The sequence below is a fragment of the Peromyscus californicus genome, unplaced genomic scaffold (assembly GCF_007827085.1).
Source record: "Peromyscus californicus insignis strain IS unplaced genomic scaffold, ASM782708v3 Scaffold_8__1_contigs__length_139910024, whole genome shotgun sequence".
NCBI classification, from domain to species: Eukaryota; Metazoa; Chordata; class Mammalia; order Rodentia; family Cricetidae; genus Peromyscus; species Peromyscus californicus.
Genome location: NW_026294606.1, coordinates 106,999,937 through 107,015,199, shown reverse-complemented (window position 1 = coordinate 107,015,199; position 15,263 = coordinate 106,999,937). Strand labels below are relative to the sequence as shown.

The following is a 15,263-nucleotide window of genomic DNA, read 5'->3' as shown; positions in this document are numbered from 1 at the left end:
ACTGCTTTATAAGTCTGAAAATGGTGACTCCAGATTTGCAGAGAGGGCTTCAGAGTCCCTGCTGTGCCTCCTAAGGGGACTAAAGGAAGAGCAGGAATGGGAGGCAGCTTTGCCTCACTTGCTGCTCATTGGTTCCCACCATGCAGCCCAGCCAGTAGAGTTCAAGGTCCTTGGCCTGGACTGCCCCGCCCTCTGTCCCCACTCAGCCTATCTCCTTTGGTTCAAAGTTCCTGCCTGGGCAAGTGCATATATTTGTGACATTTACAGGAGGTTGATCGCACACAGCAGCACAGACTCAGGACTGGGAGCTAAGCATGCCTTCAGACAGACTTTCTAGATGGCTGAATTCTCTGACCTGTGGGCTTCTGCTTCTCTTCACTGTGCAGGGTAAGACTACCTAGGGAGGAATGGGGGACCCATGTCCAAGCTGCCAAAACTTGATGAGAGTTGCTGGCTGAGATTGCAGGAGTAAAAGTACCAGGGAGGAAGGAGCCGGTGGAGATGGCAGTGTGGGAAATGTGAATCTCCTAATTCCCTACAAAAGCCCAGAGTCTAGCCCCTCTACCAAACAGGGGGTCTGGGAGGACAGAGGACCTCCAATACTGAGAAGCTACCCCAGCATGATGGGCTCTCAGTTGTGTTGGATATAAATGTCAAGGGATAGAGGAGCAGAGGGGACATTTCCTCTCTGTGTGTCTGAAACTGTAGCTGCTACTGACTTGGATAATAACAGCGTAACTTCATGCTGCTGAAGAGTCCTCATGTGTCACTCTCAGAATGGAGAAGTACCATGGCACTCCATAAAGGCCCTGCAGAAGGTACTGGCTGCCACTAAGGTATGCAAACAGTTCCAGTCCTACAACCTATAGTTGTACCTACCTAGAATCTCTGGGTTCCCTTCTCCATGCTCCTTATCTAGGCTTGCTTTCTGGGGCAACTAGCATGTGCTGTGGGTGTGTACAATTTTCAGGTCCTATCAGAGCTGAGTCAGAGGGCACTGTGCTCAGGGTGTGTGTGCAGCCCTAGGTGTCCCTTACCACAGCGCCTCCTAGTGTCATCTCTGGTGACCTCTAGTCAGGCTTCCCCACTAAGAAGACTGCACTCCCCTTGGGCTGGGACTCTTCCCTCTTGTTTCCAGGGATCTGAGAGATCACCAGCACCTTCTCGACAGGAGATTCTGCCAGATTCACTCAGGGCTGTTATTTTATTTTATTTTTTTTCATTTTTTATTAAGAATTTTTCTATTCACTTTACATACCAACCACAGATCCCCCCTCTTCCCTCTTCCCACCCCCAGCTTTTCTCCCTACTCACCCTCATCCCCGCATTTTCCAAATCAAGGTCTCCCATGGGGAGTCAGCACAGCCTGGCCCACTCAGCTGAGGCAGGTCCTGTCAGGGACAAGGATAGAATCTCTAGTTAGTGGAAAAGTACAGACCCCCATAAGACAGGGAACTAGATCATCTTACAGTCAGGTTGCCTAGCAACAGGACATTGAGGCAGAGCCCTTGACCCTTTCACCCTGTAAACATCCTATACAAACATCCTGATAGCTTGCCCCACCTTATGCAGATGACAGCTTCTTGCTCCCCCCACCCTGCAGAAACTATATAAACCCTCTTGGAGAAAAATAAAGTTGCACCTTGATCAGAATCTAGACTTGGTGTGTTTCCTTGTATCTCCTGTCTCTATCATTCCGTCCTTAGGGTGGTCGTGAACCCGTTGAAACCCTGCAGGCAGGGCAAGGTCCAAGCCTTTACCCCCTGCACCAAGGCTGTGCAAGGTGTCACACCCTAGGCACTGGGCTCCAAAAAGCTAGCCCATGCACCAGGAATGGATCCTGATCCCCCTTCTGGTGGAGCCCTGCAAACAGTTCAACAAAACAACTGTCTCCCATTTCCAGAGGGCCTAATCTAGTCCTATGGGGGAAGCCACAGCATTTAGTCCACAGTTTGTGGGTTTCCACTAGTGTGCCTGGTCCTTTCTGCATGTTTACTCATCATGTTCTTGATGTCCCCTGCTACAGAATCCCTCTTCTCTCTCATTGATTGGATTCCAGGAGCTCAGCCTGGTGCCTAGCTTTGGATCTCTGCATCTGCTTCCAGCACTCACTAGATGAAGGCTCTTTGATGACAGGGTATTCACTAGACCAGTCACCTTAGTAGACATTCCGGCACCCTCTCGACCTTTGCCAGTAGTCCAAGGTGAGGTCATCCTTGTAGATTCTTGAGTGTTTCCCAAGCACCATGCCTCTTCTTATTCCCAGGATGTATTCAGTTGATCATGGTATCTCTTTCCTTGCTCTCCCACTCTGTCTCTGTTCCAACTCAAACCTCCAATTTCCTATGTTCTCATCCCCCATTCTTTGTCCTTCATTACCACCTGTCCTCACTCCCAGTTTGCTCATGTAGATCTCATCTATTTCTTCTTCACTGGGACATCTATGTGTCTGTCTTAGGGTCCCTCCTTGTTAGCTAGCTTCTCTGGAGCTGTGGGTTGTAGTCTATTATTCTTTGCCTTACATCTAGTATCCACTTATGAGTGATACATACTATGTCTCTCCTTCTAAGTCTGGGTTACCTCACTTAGGATGATATTTTCTAGTTCATCCATTTGCCTGCAAATTTCATGAAATCATTGTTTTTTTTACTGTTGAGTAGTACTCTATTGTGTATATGTACCACATTTTCTTTATCCATTCTTCAGTTGAGGGGCATCTAGGTTGTTTCCAGGTTCTGGGTATTATGAATAATACTGCTATGAACATAGTTGAGCATGTGTCCTTGTGGTAAGATTCAGTATTCCTTGGGTATATGGCCAAGAATGGTATAGCAGGGTCTTGAGGAAAACTGATTCCCAATTTTCTGAGAAACTTCCATGCTGATTTCCAGAGTGGCATTACAAGTTTGCATTCCCACCAACAGTGTAGAAGTGTTCCCCTTCCTCCACATCCTCTCCAACATAAGCTTTCTTCAGTGTTTTTGATCTTAGCCATTTTGACAGGTGTAAGATGGTATCTCAGAATCATTTTGATTTGCATTTCCCTGATGACTAAGGATGTTGAGCAATTTCTTAAATGTCTTTCTGCCATTTGAGATTCTTCTGTTGAGAATTCTCTGTTAAGCTCTGTAGCCCCCCCCCCTTTTTTTTTTTTTAAAAAAAAATTGGATTGTTCAGTATTTTGATGTCTAGTTTCTTGAGTTCTTTATATATTTTGGAGATCAGCCCTCTGTCAGATGTTGGGTTGGTGAAGATCTTTTCTCATTCTGTAAGCTGTCATTTTGTCTTATTGATCATGTCCTTTGCTTTACAAAAGCTTCTCAGTTTCAGGCGGTCCCATTTATTAATTGTTGCTCTCTGGTGTCTGTGCTACTGGTGTTATATTTAGTAAATAGTCTCCTGTGCCAATGCATTCAAGAGTGCTTCCTACTTTCTCTTCTGTCAAGTTCAGTGTAATTGGATTTATGTTGAGGTCTTTGATCCACTTGGACTTGAGTTTTGTGCATTGCGACAGATAGGGATCTATTTGCAATCTTCTGCAGGTTGACATCCAGTTATGCCAGCACTATTTGTTGAAGATGCTTTCTGTGGTGGTATTGTGTTCCCCAAAATATTATGCACCCTTACAAACTTTAATCCCAGAATGTGAGCCTTTAATCTCAGGGAGTGATGGCAGAAAGCAGAAAGGTATATAAGGTGTGAAAACCAGGAACTATTTGGTTAAGATTTCAGGCTGTGAGTAGCAGTTCAGCTGAGATTCATTCTGGTTGAGGACTGAGAAGCTTCCAGTCTGAAGAAACAGTATCAGCTGAGGAATTGGTGAGGTGAGGAAGCTGTGGCTTGTTCTGCTTCTCTGATCTTCCAGCATTCACCCCAATACCTGGCTCACAATTGATCTTATTAATAAGAACATTTTAAGATTCATGCTACAGCTTTCTTTTTTCTATGGTACAGTTTTAGCTTCTTTGTCGAAAATCAGATGTACACAGGTGTGTGGATTAATATCAGGGTCTTCAATTCGATTCCATTGGTCCACGTGTCAGTTTTTATTACTATAGCTCTATAGTAGAGCTTGAGGTCAGGGATCGTGATGCCTCTAGAGGTTGCTTTATTATACAGTATTCTTTTAGCTATCCTTGTTTTTTTTCCATATAAAGTTAAATATTGTTCTTTGCAAGTCTGTGAAGAATTGTACTGGGATTTTGATGGAGATTGCATTGAATATATAGATTGCTTTTGGTAAGATTGTCATTTTTACTATGTTAATTCTACCTATCCATGAGCATGAGAGATCTTTCCATTTTCTGATATCTCCTTTGATTTCTTCCTTCAGAGACTTAAAGTTTTTGTCATACAGGTCTTTCACTTGCTTAGTTAGAGTTACCCCAAGGTATTTCATATTATTTGTGGCTATTGTAAAGGGTGATGTTTCTCTGATTTCTTTCTCAGCCCATTTATCATTTGTATATAGGTGGCCTACTGATTTTTTTTTTGATTTAATCTTGTATCCTGCCACCTTACTGAAGGAGTTTATCAGCTCTAGGAGTTCTCTGGTAGAATTTTTGGGGTCACTTATGTATGCTATCATATAGTCTGCAAATAGGGAAGGTTTGACTTCTTCCTTTCCAATTTGTATCTCCTTTTGTTGTCTTATTGCTCTAGCTAGGACTTCAAGTACTATGTTGAATAAATATAGGGAGAGTGGACAGCCTTGTCTTGTTCCTGATTTTAGTGGAATCACTTTGAGTTTCTCCCCATTTAATTTGATGTTGGCTGTCGGCTTGTTGTAAATTGCCTTTATTATATTTCGGTACGTACCTTGCATTTCTGATTTCTCTAGAACCTTTATCATGAAGGGGTGTTGGATTTTGTCAAAGGTTTTTTCCACATCTAATGAGATGATCATGTGTTGTTTTTTTTTCAGTTTTTTTTATTTGGTGTATTACATTGACAAATTTTTGTATGTTGAACCATCCTTGTATCCCTGGGATGAAGCCTACTTGGTCATGGTGGATAATTGTTTTGATGTGTTCCTGGATTCTATTAGCCAATATTTTATTTAGTATTTTTGTATAAATATTTATGAGGGAGATTGGTCTGTAATTTTCTTTCTTTGTTGCATCTTTGTGTGGCTTGGGTATCAGGGTAACTGTAGCCTCATAAAGAATTTGGTAATATTCCTTCTGTTTCTATTGTGTGAAACAATTTGAAGAGTATTGGAATTAGTTCTTCTTTGAAAATCTTGTAGAATTCTGGGCTGAAACCATCTAGTTCTGGGCTTTTTTAGTTAGGAGATTTTCAATGACCATTTCTATTTCCTTGGTGGTTATTGGTTGATTTAAATAGTTTATCTGGTCTTGATTTAACTTTGGTATGGGGCACCTATCCAGAAAATCATCTATTTCTTTCACATTTTCCAATTTTGTGGAGCACAGATTTTTGAAGAATGACCTGATGATTCTCTGGATTTCCTTATTGTCTGTTGTTATGTCTCCCTTTTCATTTCTGATTTTGTTAATTTGGATGTTCTCTCTCTCTGCTTTTTGGTTAGTTTGGATAAGGGCTTGTCTATCTCATTGATTTTCTCAAAGAACCAACTCTTTGTTTCTTGGATTCTTTGTATTGTTCTCTTTGTTTCTATTTCATTGATTTCAGCCCTCAATTTGATTATTTCCTGGCATCTATTTCTCCTGGGTGAGTTTGCTTCTTTTTGTTCTAGAGCTTTCAGACGTGATGTTAAGTTGCTAGTGTGAGATTTCTCCAACTTCTTTATGTGGGCATTTAGTGCTATGAATTTTCCTCTTAGTACTGATTTCATAGTGTCCCATAAGTTTGGGTGTGTTGTAAATTTGTTTTCATTGAATTCTAGGAAATCTTTAATTTCTTTTTTTATTTCTTTCTTGACCCATTGGTGATTCAGTTGGGCATTATTAGGTTTCCGTGAGATTGTAGGCTTTCTGTTATTTGTGTTGTTGTTGAAATCTAACTTTAAGCCATGGTGGTCAGATAAGATACATGAGGTTATTCCAATTTTTTTGTATTTGTTGAGATTTGCTTTGTGACCAAGCATGTGGTCAATTTTGGAGAAGGTTCCATGGTGTGCTGAGAAGAAGGTATATTCTTTTGTGTTAGGGTGGAATATTTTGTAGAAATCTGTTAAATCCTTTTGCATTATATTGTCTGTTATTTCTCTTATTTCTCTGTTAAGTTTCTGTCTGGCAGACCTGTCCATTGGTGAGATTGGGGTGTTGAAGTCTCCTACTACTGGTGTATGGGGTTTGATGTGCAATTTAAGCTTTAGTAATGTTTCTTTTACAAATGTGGGTGCCCTTGTATTTGAGGCATAAATATTCAGAATAAGCCTTCATCATTTTGGATTTTCCCTGTGATAAATATGTAATGTTGTTCGTTACCTCTTTTGATTGATTTTAGTTTGAGGCCTATTTTATTAGATATTAGGATAGCTACACCAGCTTGCTTCTTAAGTCCATTTGATTAGAAAATCTTTTTCCAGTCTTTTACTCTGAGGCAGTGTCTGTCTTTGAAGTTGAGGTATGTTTCTTGTATGCAGCAGAAGGATGAATCTTCTTTTCATATCCATTCTGTTAGGCTGTGTCTTTTTATAGGTGAATTGAGACCATTGATATTAATGGATATTAATGGCCAGTGATTGTTAGTTCCTGTTATTTTTTGGTGGTAGTGTTGTATGTTTACATTCTTTGGTGTTTGTTGGTGTGTGAGTAACTATTTCTTGTGTTTTCGTGAGTGTATCTAACTTCCTTAGGTTGGATTTGTCCTTCTAGTGCTTTCTTTAGGACTGGATCTGTGGAAAGATATTGTTTAAATCTGGTTTTTATCATGAAATATTTTGTTTACTCCGTCTATGGTGAATGAGAGTTTTGTTGGGTATAATAGTCTGGGTTGGCATCCATGGTCTCTTAGTGTCTGCATAACATCTGTCCAGGACCTTCTGACTTTTAGAGTCTCCACTGAGAAGTCGGGTGTTATTCTTATAGGCCTCCTTTATATGTTTCTTGGCCTTTTTCCTTTGCAGTTCTTAATACTTTTTCTTTATTCTCTATGTTTAATGGTTTGATTATTATGTGGAGAGGGGACTTTTTATTTATTTTTGATCCATTCTATTTGGTGTTCTGTAAGCGTCTTGTATCTTTATAGGCATTTCCTTCTTTAGGTTGGGAAAGTTTTCTTCTATGATTTTGTTGAATATATTTTCTGTGCCTTTAAGTTAGTATTCTTCTCCTTCTTCTATCCCTATTATTTTTAGGTTTGGTCTTTTCATGGTGTCCCAAATTTCCTGGATATTTTGTGTTATGACTTTGTTGGCTTTTGTGTTTTCTTTGACTGATGAATCTATTTCCTCTATCGTATCTTCAACACCAGAGATCTGCTCTTCCATCTCTTGCATTCTGTTGGTTATGCTTGCATCTGTAGTTCCTGTTCATTTACTCAGATTTTCCATTTCAAGCATTCCCTCAGTTTGTGTCTTCTTTATTGTCTCAATTTCAGTTTTCAATTCTTGAACTGTTTCCCTCACCTGTTTAATTGATTTTTCTTGGCTTTCTTTAAGGGATTTATTGATTTTTTCCAATTTTTTTGTTTGACTTTTCCTCGATATCTTTAAGGAAATTTTTCATTTCCTCTTTAAAGATCTCTATCATCTTCTTAAAGTCATTTTTAAGGTCGATTTTTTTTCTGTTTCTTCTGTGTTGGGATGTTCAGGTCTTGCTGATGTAGGTTCTGATGGAGCCATATTGGTTTTTATGTTGTTGACTGTATTTTTGCACTGGCGTCTACCCATCTCTTTCTCCACTTGGTGCAAGTGGTGTCTGTGTCTGAGGGAGCCTTTCTTGGTCTGATCGATACTCTTGGTCCAGTGGGAGCTCTTGGTCTAGTTGGGACTCCTGGTCTAAGCAGTGCTGATGGACTTTTTGTCACAGGGAGCAGCTCTTAGTCCAATTGGCACTGGTGGGTTCTGTCTCAGGGAGTACCTGCAGTCTGGGAGGGTAGGTATGTTTGGGAGGGGTTGGGCTTGTGGGTTACAGGGTCTGGTGGGTGACGGTCATAGTCCAACATGTCTGTAGGATGCCTGCCTATTGGCCTGAGACTGGAACTGCAATGGCTGGTGGGCCCCTGGGCCCAACCTAGAGAAAGACTCACCTCTTAGTCCAGTCGGGCACTGGCAGGCTCTATCTCAGGGAACAGTTGCAGTCTCAGTGGGTGAATGGGATTTGGAGGAGATGGGGATTGTGAGTTACAGGGTCTTGTGGAAGATGGTGGTAGTCTCACCTGTCTGCAGGAGGTCTGCCTGCTGACTGGTTTGAAACTGGGACTGAAATAGATGGTGGAATGGGGGTGCAGGGTTGTGTCCCTAGTCCCAAAGCCTAGTGGCTGGGGTGTTTAGGTTTGAGCATAAAGACTCACCTCTTAGTCCAATCGGGTGCTGGCGGGCTCTGGTGGGCTCTGGCGGGCTCTGTCTCCATGGCTGATGTTTGTTTGAATGTCTGGGCTCAGAATCACTGAGAACAATAAAATGAAAAAGATTTGTGTCCCATCCCCTCTATACCTCCCAGGCCTGGCTCACCACAGGAACAGCAAATAACAGAGTCTAACATATAGTGCAAGGATTGCACAAGAAGAGATGTATGATTTGGGTGTAGCCAATCAGCTGCAAATTTAGCACCCAGGAAATTGAGACAGGAGGATCTCCAACTGCAGAACCAGTCTGTGCTACCTAGCAAGAACTTGTGTCAAGAAAATAAAAAACAAACAAGCAAACAAACAAAGGAGAGAAAATGAAATTTCTTCAGCTGTGTTTAATTTTACCTGTTGGTCATAAACTCTGTCCCCACTCTGGGTTATGGCTTACAGCCTCTGGTGGGAAGGACAGTTTACCAGATTTCATGTGAACTTTACAGAGAGCTTTTCTGTGAGGATGAAACATCGTGCATGCAGCTAGGCTACATGGGATAATGTTCAGCGTGACCGAATAGACCCTCTACTGGCTCACATACAGTTGATGCAGAGGACACTGTGTCATTGCCACATATATGGCTCAGGGCAGGAAGCTCATAGGGCTGAATGATGTCCTTGAGTCCCATGGTGCCTAGTTGAGTCTGGTGAATGGACTAGACCTGGAGGTACCTCAGTGAAGACTGTAAGAGGTAGGAAACATGTAAATCCTGTGTTTTCAGTCCAGGGTGTTTTGATGTGGCTGAGCAGAGGATAGAAAGGACAGAGCAACAAAAGTGGCCTATTGGACAGACTAACTGAGCTGTCACCTCTTTATTTACAGGCCAGGACTCATCCAGGCCCATCAGGAACACACACACTGGACAGGTGCAGGGTAGCCTTGTCCACTTGGAGGATATCAACATGGGAGTCCACACCTTCCTGGGAATTCCCTTTGCCAAGCCACCTGTAGGACCTCTGCGGTTTGCTCCTCCTGAGCCCCCTGAACCATGGAGTGGTGTGAGGGATGGAACTTCCCATCCTGCCATGTAAGCTCTTCTGGGGCCCAGTAGACTTCAGGCCTGGGAGTGGGCTAGTGTTGTGAGGGATGTCCCAGCTGCAGTGGTTCCAACTTCTCAATCCCACATCCAGTTCCCCTTCTTCATGGAGTAGGGGGGTTCCCACTTATATTTTCCCAAGGCCCTGCTCAGATTCTGAATGGAACAGCCAGTTCCAGGCTCAAGGTTCAGTGCATGGCACCCTCAAGGAGCTAGCCTTGAGTACTACAGATGGGAGCACAGGAACATTTGTCTTGAGAGTCAAGCTATGTCCTGTGTCTCTGACACTAGGGGAAATATCTCTGGGAGAAGATCAGGCTCCATCACTTAACCAGAAGAACTCCTGAGTTTTATAGCAGAGACTGAAGAATCCTAAATAGTGAAGCAGTGGTCCCCAAAGGACAGTACCCTCCACCGTCACTGTGCCAACCCATATAAGCAGATGTCGTTTGACAAGAACAAGTGCATGTGCTGACCATGAGAGGCCTGTGGGAGAGATGAGGAACCCTGAAAATGGAGACTTTAGATGAAGGAGGTCTTACTACTTTGTGGGAAACTAATTCATACCCATTTATGTAATAGCACTGTAGGGTCAACTCACCTGTTTCAGGCCTTATTGGGAATAGGGAGAAATGGTAAAAATATCAAAACCCATGGTCAAAGGCTGCCTTGAGGTGTCCTAGGACTCTCTATTTCCTGACTTTCCAATAAGTAGGATCTAAGACCATCTAAATCTATATATGGAGATCTGGGCTCTATCACAGCTTCCCTGAAGCCTGAGACTTTTATCTGTGGAGGAGTGACTTTATTTTATTTATTTATTATTTTGTGTATTTGGGTGTTTTAATGCATGTATGTCTGTGCTCAATGTGCATTCATTGTCCTTAGATCCCCCTTTGACTGGAGTTATAGGGGTTGTCAGCTGTCATGTGGATGCTGGGGATCTAACCCAGGTCCTCAGGAAGAGCAGCCAGGGCTAGTGACCACTGAACTATCACTCTATCCCCAGGAGGGACTTTAGAAAATGATCTCATATTTGCAGCATGTAGCTTTCTAGGAGCAAATCTATCCGGTTTCTGACTTTAACCAATTTGAGCCAGTTCAGTCCTTGGAATAGTTAACCATTTACCATTGTTGACAGGTGTCTACAGAATATCACTGTAATGAATTCAGTAGCCAAGACCATGTTCAAAGGCTCCCCACCTCTTCTTTCTATGTCTGAAGACTGCCTGTACCTCAACATCTACTCACCTGTTCATGCTTCTGAGGGCTCCAACATACCTGTGAGTATTAGGCCATGGACAACTAGGGGTGGAAGGACATTCCTTCTGAAGGAATATGGAAGGGCTAAGATCATTCTGGATCTTGCTTCAGTATAGATCCTGCCTGATATTGTGTCCAAGAATGCCTTCTTGCCCACCATAGGCAGTTAATTCATGGGCTTAGGCACAGAAATCCCTGGAAGCACTGAGAAGTCAGAGTCTTTATCTTAATGAATTCAGGGCTTGTGCCCAAAAAGCCCAGTCAGATTTCCCAGAGATGAGGTTTGTATCATGCCCAAAGCAAGTCATAAAATTGACTCATCTGCTTGGCCAAAAGATTGGAGGGCATTTGTTTTATTTCCATATGTGATCATGAAGGACACATGTCTTTCCTTTTCTGAGGGTCTCCTGGAGTATTGGAGACAGACTTTGGTACATGAGACAAAATAATGGTTGAGAGGCTTTTCTTCCTGATGAAACTTGGATCCTTTAACAGATGATGACAGCTGGGAACTGTCTATGTGGGCAGCTTTTGAGACAAAGCAATGGATATTCTAGATGACAGGTGGCACTTGAGTTGGGTAAGGGGAATGATCTCTTACTTTATTTTTTACCAGGTGATGGTATGGATCCATGGTGGTGGACTCGCTTTGGGCTTGGCTTCTGTGTATGATGGATCGAAGCTAGCAGCCATTGAGGACATCGTGGTGGTCACCATTCAGTACCGCCTGGGTGTCTTGGGTTACTTCAGGTGAGCCAAGGGCAAGGCAGATAATTGGGAGCTGGGCAAAAACAGGACAGCCCTGTGATTCCTTCCCCTGCCACTTCACAGCACTGGAGATCAGCATGCCAGAGGCAACTGGGGCTACCTGGACCAAGTGGCCGCCCTGCGCTGGGTCCAGCAGAACATCGCCCACTTTGGAGGCAACCCTGACCGGGTCACTATTTTTGGCGAGTCAGCAGGTGGCACAAGTGTGTCTTCACTTGTTTTGTCCCCAATGTCCAAAGGACTCTTCCATGGAGCCATTATGGAGAGTGGAGTGGCCACGATGCCTGGTTTCGTCTCTCAGTCTGAGGTGGTCTACACAGTGAGTTCTCTCAATTCTCCACATCCTAGTCCTCTGTCCCAGCCCTCACTCTCAGAACTCCTGGTTCTGTCTGCTCTCTGAATGCGGTAAATATCATAGGGGTACCTAGGACTTTCTTTTTCCTTCTTCCTTGCTGAAGGCTTCAAGGGTTAAAATGCATACACCTCTGTCTCACATAAGCTGAGTATTTTCTCTGCCCAAAGCAGTTCTGCCTAGTAGCTCACATTGTGTTCAGAAGCATTGCAGCGGATGCATTAGTTCCCTTGTCTATCTCATATTGACACTGGGGATGTGGGAACAATTGCATTTCTGCTGCAGTCCACATAGTTTACCCACTGTGATTTGTGGGGAATCCACACTAACTAGGAATATTAGGAAAACTTCTTTCCCTGCCTGGAATGATGAACAGGTTCCTGCTTGTAATCTGTACAGATGGTGGCCAACCTCTCTGGATGTAATCAGATGGACTCAGAGTCCATGGTGGGCTGTCTGAGAGGCAAGAGTGAAGAGGAGATTCTGGATATCACTAAGGTTTGATTGCATGGTGATAGTGTCTTGGAAGGGGTCTGATAGGGAGTAAAACAGAAAGTTCTTTCTACTCAGCGACAATGTAGCTGATGTGCATGGCTTGATACCCTTGTAACTGCCAATGCAAAATAGATACAAGTTCAACTAAACCAGGGATGTGTATGGATATTATGAGATTTTTTTGACATTAGAAAATATCTAGGCCCTGAACTTGATCCTTCACCTTGAATGCCCTTCAGGTCTTCAAGATCATGCCTGCTGTGGTGGATGGGGTGTTCTTTCCCAGGCACCCTAAGGAGCTGTTGGTCTCTGCTGATTTTCGACCTGTCCCCAGCATCATAGGTGTCAACAATGATGAGTTTGGCTGGGACATCCCAATGGTGAGTCCAGATACAACTCTTTGATTAACTGATTGGATGGGAGAGGGTGCTCAGAGCTCCATAGCTCCAACTATATCGTATTTGAAAATCAACTTGAACCTTTCCATCCGCCTCTTAGTACCTGTTCCACATTGATACTGGGGAAAAAATGGACAGAGAGACCATTCAGGCTGTTCTACAGAGCACACCAGCACAACTGGTAAGACTCTTAATATTGTGGGCCAGTGAAAAGGGAGCTTCTAGTTATCTGCCATTGCCAAGAGCCACCTGAGCAAAGAATACAGTATGTTTCTGTTTTGTGGTAGTGTCACCCTCAGTTTTGTCCTTTGCTCCATTACCTTCTCCCATCTCAGACCCCTCTCTTCACCTGAGGATACTGATTCCTGGTGTTAAAGTTTTCCTAACACATCTTTTCTGGATCCCTCTGACCTAGATGATGCCTCCTGGTGTTGCTGACATTCTGGTAGAGGAGTATTTGGGAGACACTGAAGACCCTGAGATTCTCCTAGAACAGTTTAAGGAGATGATGGAAGACTTCATGTTTGTGGCCCCTGGCTTGCAAGTAGCCCATGCTCAGAGTGAATACATCTATAAATATGCCTCTGGGTTGGGACTCTACCTAGTGGTAGAACACTTGCTTCATATGCATAATGCCACATGATTAATTTCCTGTAGTGTCACAAAGAAAAAGAGGCCTGATTCCAAGGAGATGTCTCAGAGATGTGGGTCCAAGGACAGCCCTCTGGTGTCCAGGTTCCCACCTGTGTATTTTTCTTTGGTTCCAGGCTTCAGAGGACTCTTACTTTAGTAAATCCTCATGTCTAATGTAAGAGCATAACTCCTCTAGACACAAATGAAGAAAGTGATGTAATGATGTGCTAGAACTCCCTCAAATGACTCTAGGTCATGATTTAACCAAGGGCTTTCCAAAGGCTCATTTTTCAGTCTTGGAGTCCACACTCCCCTAAACTCCCAGCCATTGTAACAACTTTAGGTCACAGTATCTCACACAAATGTTGAGATTTGACTGGTCCAGGTAAGAGGCAACTATGTCATGCTGTGTCTACACTTCCAGGTCCCCTTGCCCCTGTCTACTTCTATGAGTTTCAGCACCCAACTAACTTTTTCAAAGATGGAAGACCACCTCATGTGAAGGCTGACCATGATGATGAGATTTCCTATGTCTTTGGATCCTCCTTCTGGGGCAGCAAATGTGAGTCTTCCCTTTAAAAATCTCCATGAGTAAGATGGGGACCCAGATGAGAACTGAGGGATGACTGAGCTCACTGTCCAAGTGAGGAAACTGAGGTTCTTGGAGAGCCTTTCTCAGCCATCTTGTAACCCCAAATGGTATACTAGGACTAATCTGAATCCTTTTCAGTCCAGATTGTACTTTCTGTCCCATCCCTGCCCTGATGGTGATGTCAGGCACTTAAAGCTATGATGTTTTTTTAAGTGACTATGCCAGAGCAAAGAAAGGGCCTCTAGTCTAAGAATAAGCTGGGGTGGAGGTGGTGGGTTCATTAGAGGCTGGGACAATTAAGGGCAGGTGGAAAATGGAAGACCTTGGATCTAGGCAGGTGAGGAACATGAGCACCAGAGTTAGGTTGTAGCTGGGATTGTGGATGTGGCAGCTGCATGGGGTGTCTGGGACCTGGTCCTTTGTCTTCCTCATGACTACAGTTGACCTCACTGAGGAGGAGGAGCTACTGAACAGGAGGATGATGAAGTACTGGGCCAACTTTGCAAGACATGGGTGAGAAGATACACCCCTTGAATCTCCCAGGACCTCCTCCTGTTCCTGTTTGTGGTAGCCTCATGAGCATATATAGATGCTTTATCACATGATAGGTTATTCCTCAGGGGCAGGTTTCTCTCACACAGTTGTCCCATCTGAGTGTCAGCCAACAGTCATCTCCTGTGCCCTGGTGTGGGTGACAAACTGCTCTAGTTTTGTGTACATGAGCCTGCTATAGAGAAAGGAAAAACATCTCAGATGGTCTTGCCCCTTATGGAGTGACACTAGCAGGACTTTCTTTTTTGCCTTATCATGAGACCATCCTTCCTTGTCCTTGAATTCTGGCCTGCTTCATGCACCATATTGGCCCAAAGTAGGGGATCAAGTCTGTGCACAGCATAACTCATAGTGATCCTCACCGCACCCTAACATGGGGGTGTGTCCACAGGAACCCCAACAGCATGGACCTGCCCCACTGGCCTGTGTTTACCCAGGATGAGCAGTACCTGCAGCTGGACATCCAGACTACTGTGGGCTATGCTCTGAAGGCCAGCAGGATGCAGTTCTGGACCAAGACTCTGCCCCAGAAGATCCAGCAGCTGAAGGACGTTGAGAACAAGCACGCAGAGCTGTAGCATGTTATGCACCATAGTGGAGTGTCCTGAGTAGAAGTGGAGTCAACCTGAGGTGCCCCACACTCAGAAGAGAGGGCTGACTCCATCCTTCATGTGTCGGTGCAT

General features: G+C 43.7%; 1 protein-coding gene across 1 annotated transcript; it reads left to right on the top strand.

Moving 5' to 3' along the window:
* The first annotated feature begins 314 nt into the window (after window positions 1-314).
* Window positions 315-15,263, top strand: LOC128104573 (acylcarnitine hydrolase-like). The gene is made up of 12 exons (XM_052729511.1): window positions 315-387; window positions 9,314-9,518; window positions 10,669-10,810; window positions 11,407-11,540; window positions 11,622-11,877; window positions 12,310-12,408; window positions 12,645-12,785; window positions 12,904-12,984; window positions 13,219-13,363; window positions 13,861-13,998; window positions 14,469-14,541; window positions 14,972-15,263. The coding sequence occupies exons 1-12, from the start codon at window positions 315-317 to the stop codon at window positions 15,156-15,158; spliced, it is 1,674 nt and encodes a 557-aa protein (XP_052585471.1). The 3' UTR covers window positions 15,159-15,263.

Bases quoted from the DNA above. Each gene is read 5' to 3' on its own strand.
- LOC128104573 (XM_052729511.1), top strand. From the start codon at position 315: ATGCCTTCAGACAGACTTTCTAGATGGCTGAATTCTCTGACCTGTGGG. The intron at 9,519-10,668 runs GTAAGCTCTTCT...CATTGTTGACAG, and splicing joins GGAACTTCCCATCCTGCCAT to GTGTCTACAGAATATCACTG. The intron at 13,999-14,468 runs GTGAGTCTTCCC...TCATGACTACAG, and splicing joins CTCCTTCTGGGGCAGCAAAT to TTGACCTCACTGAGGAGGAG.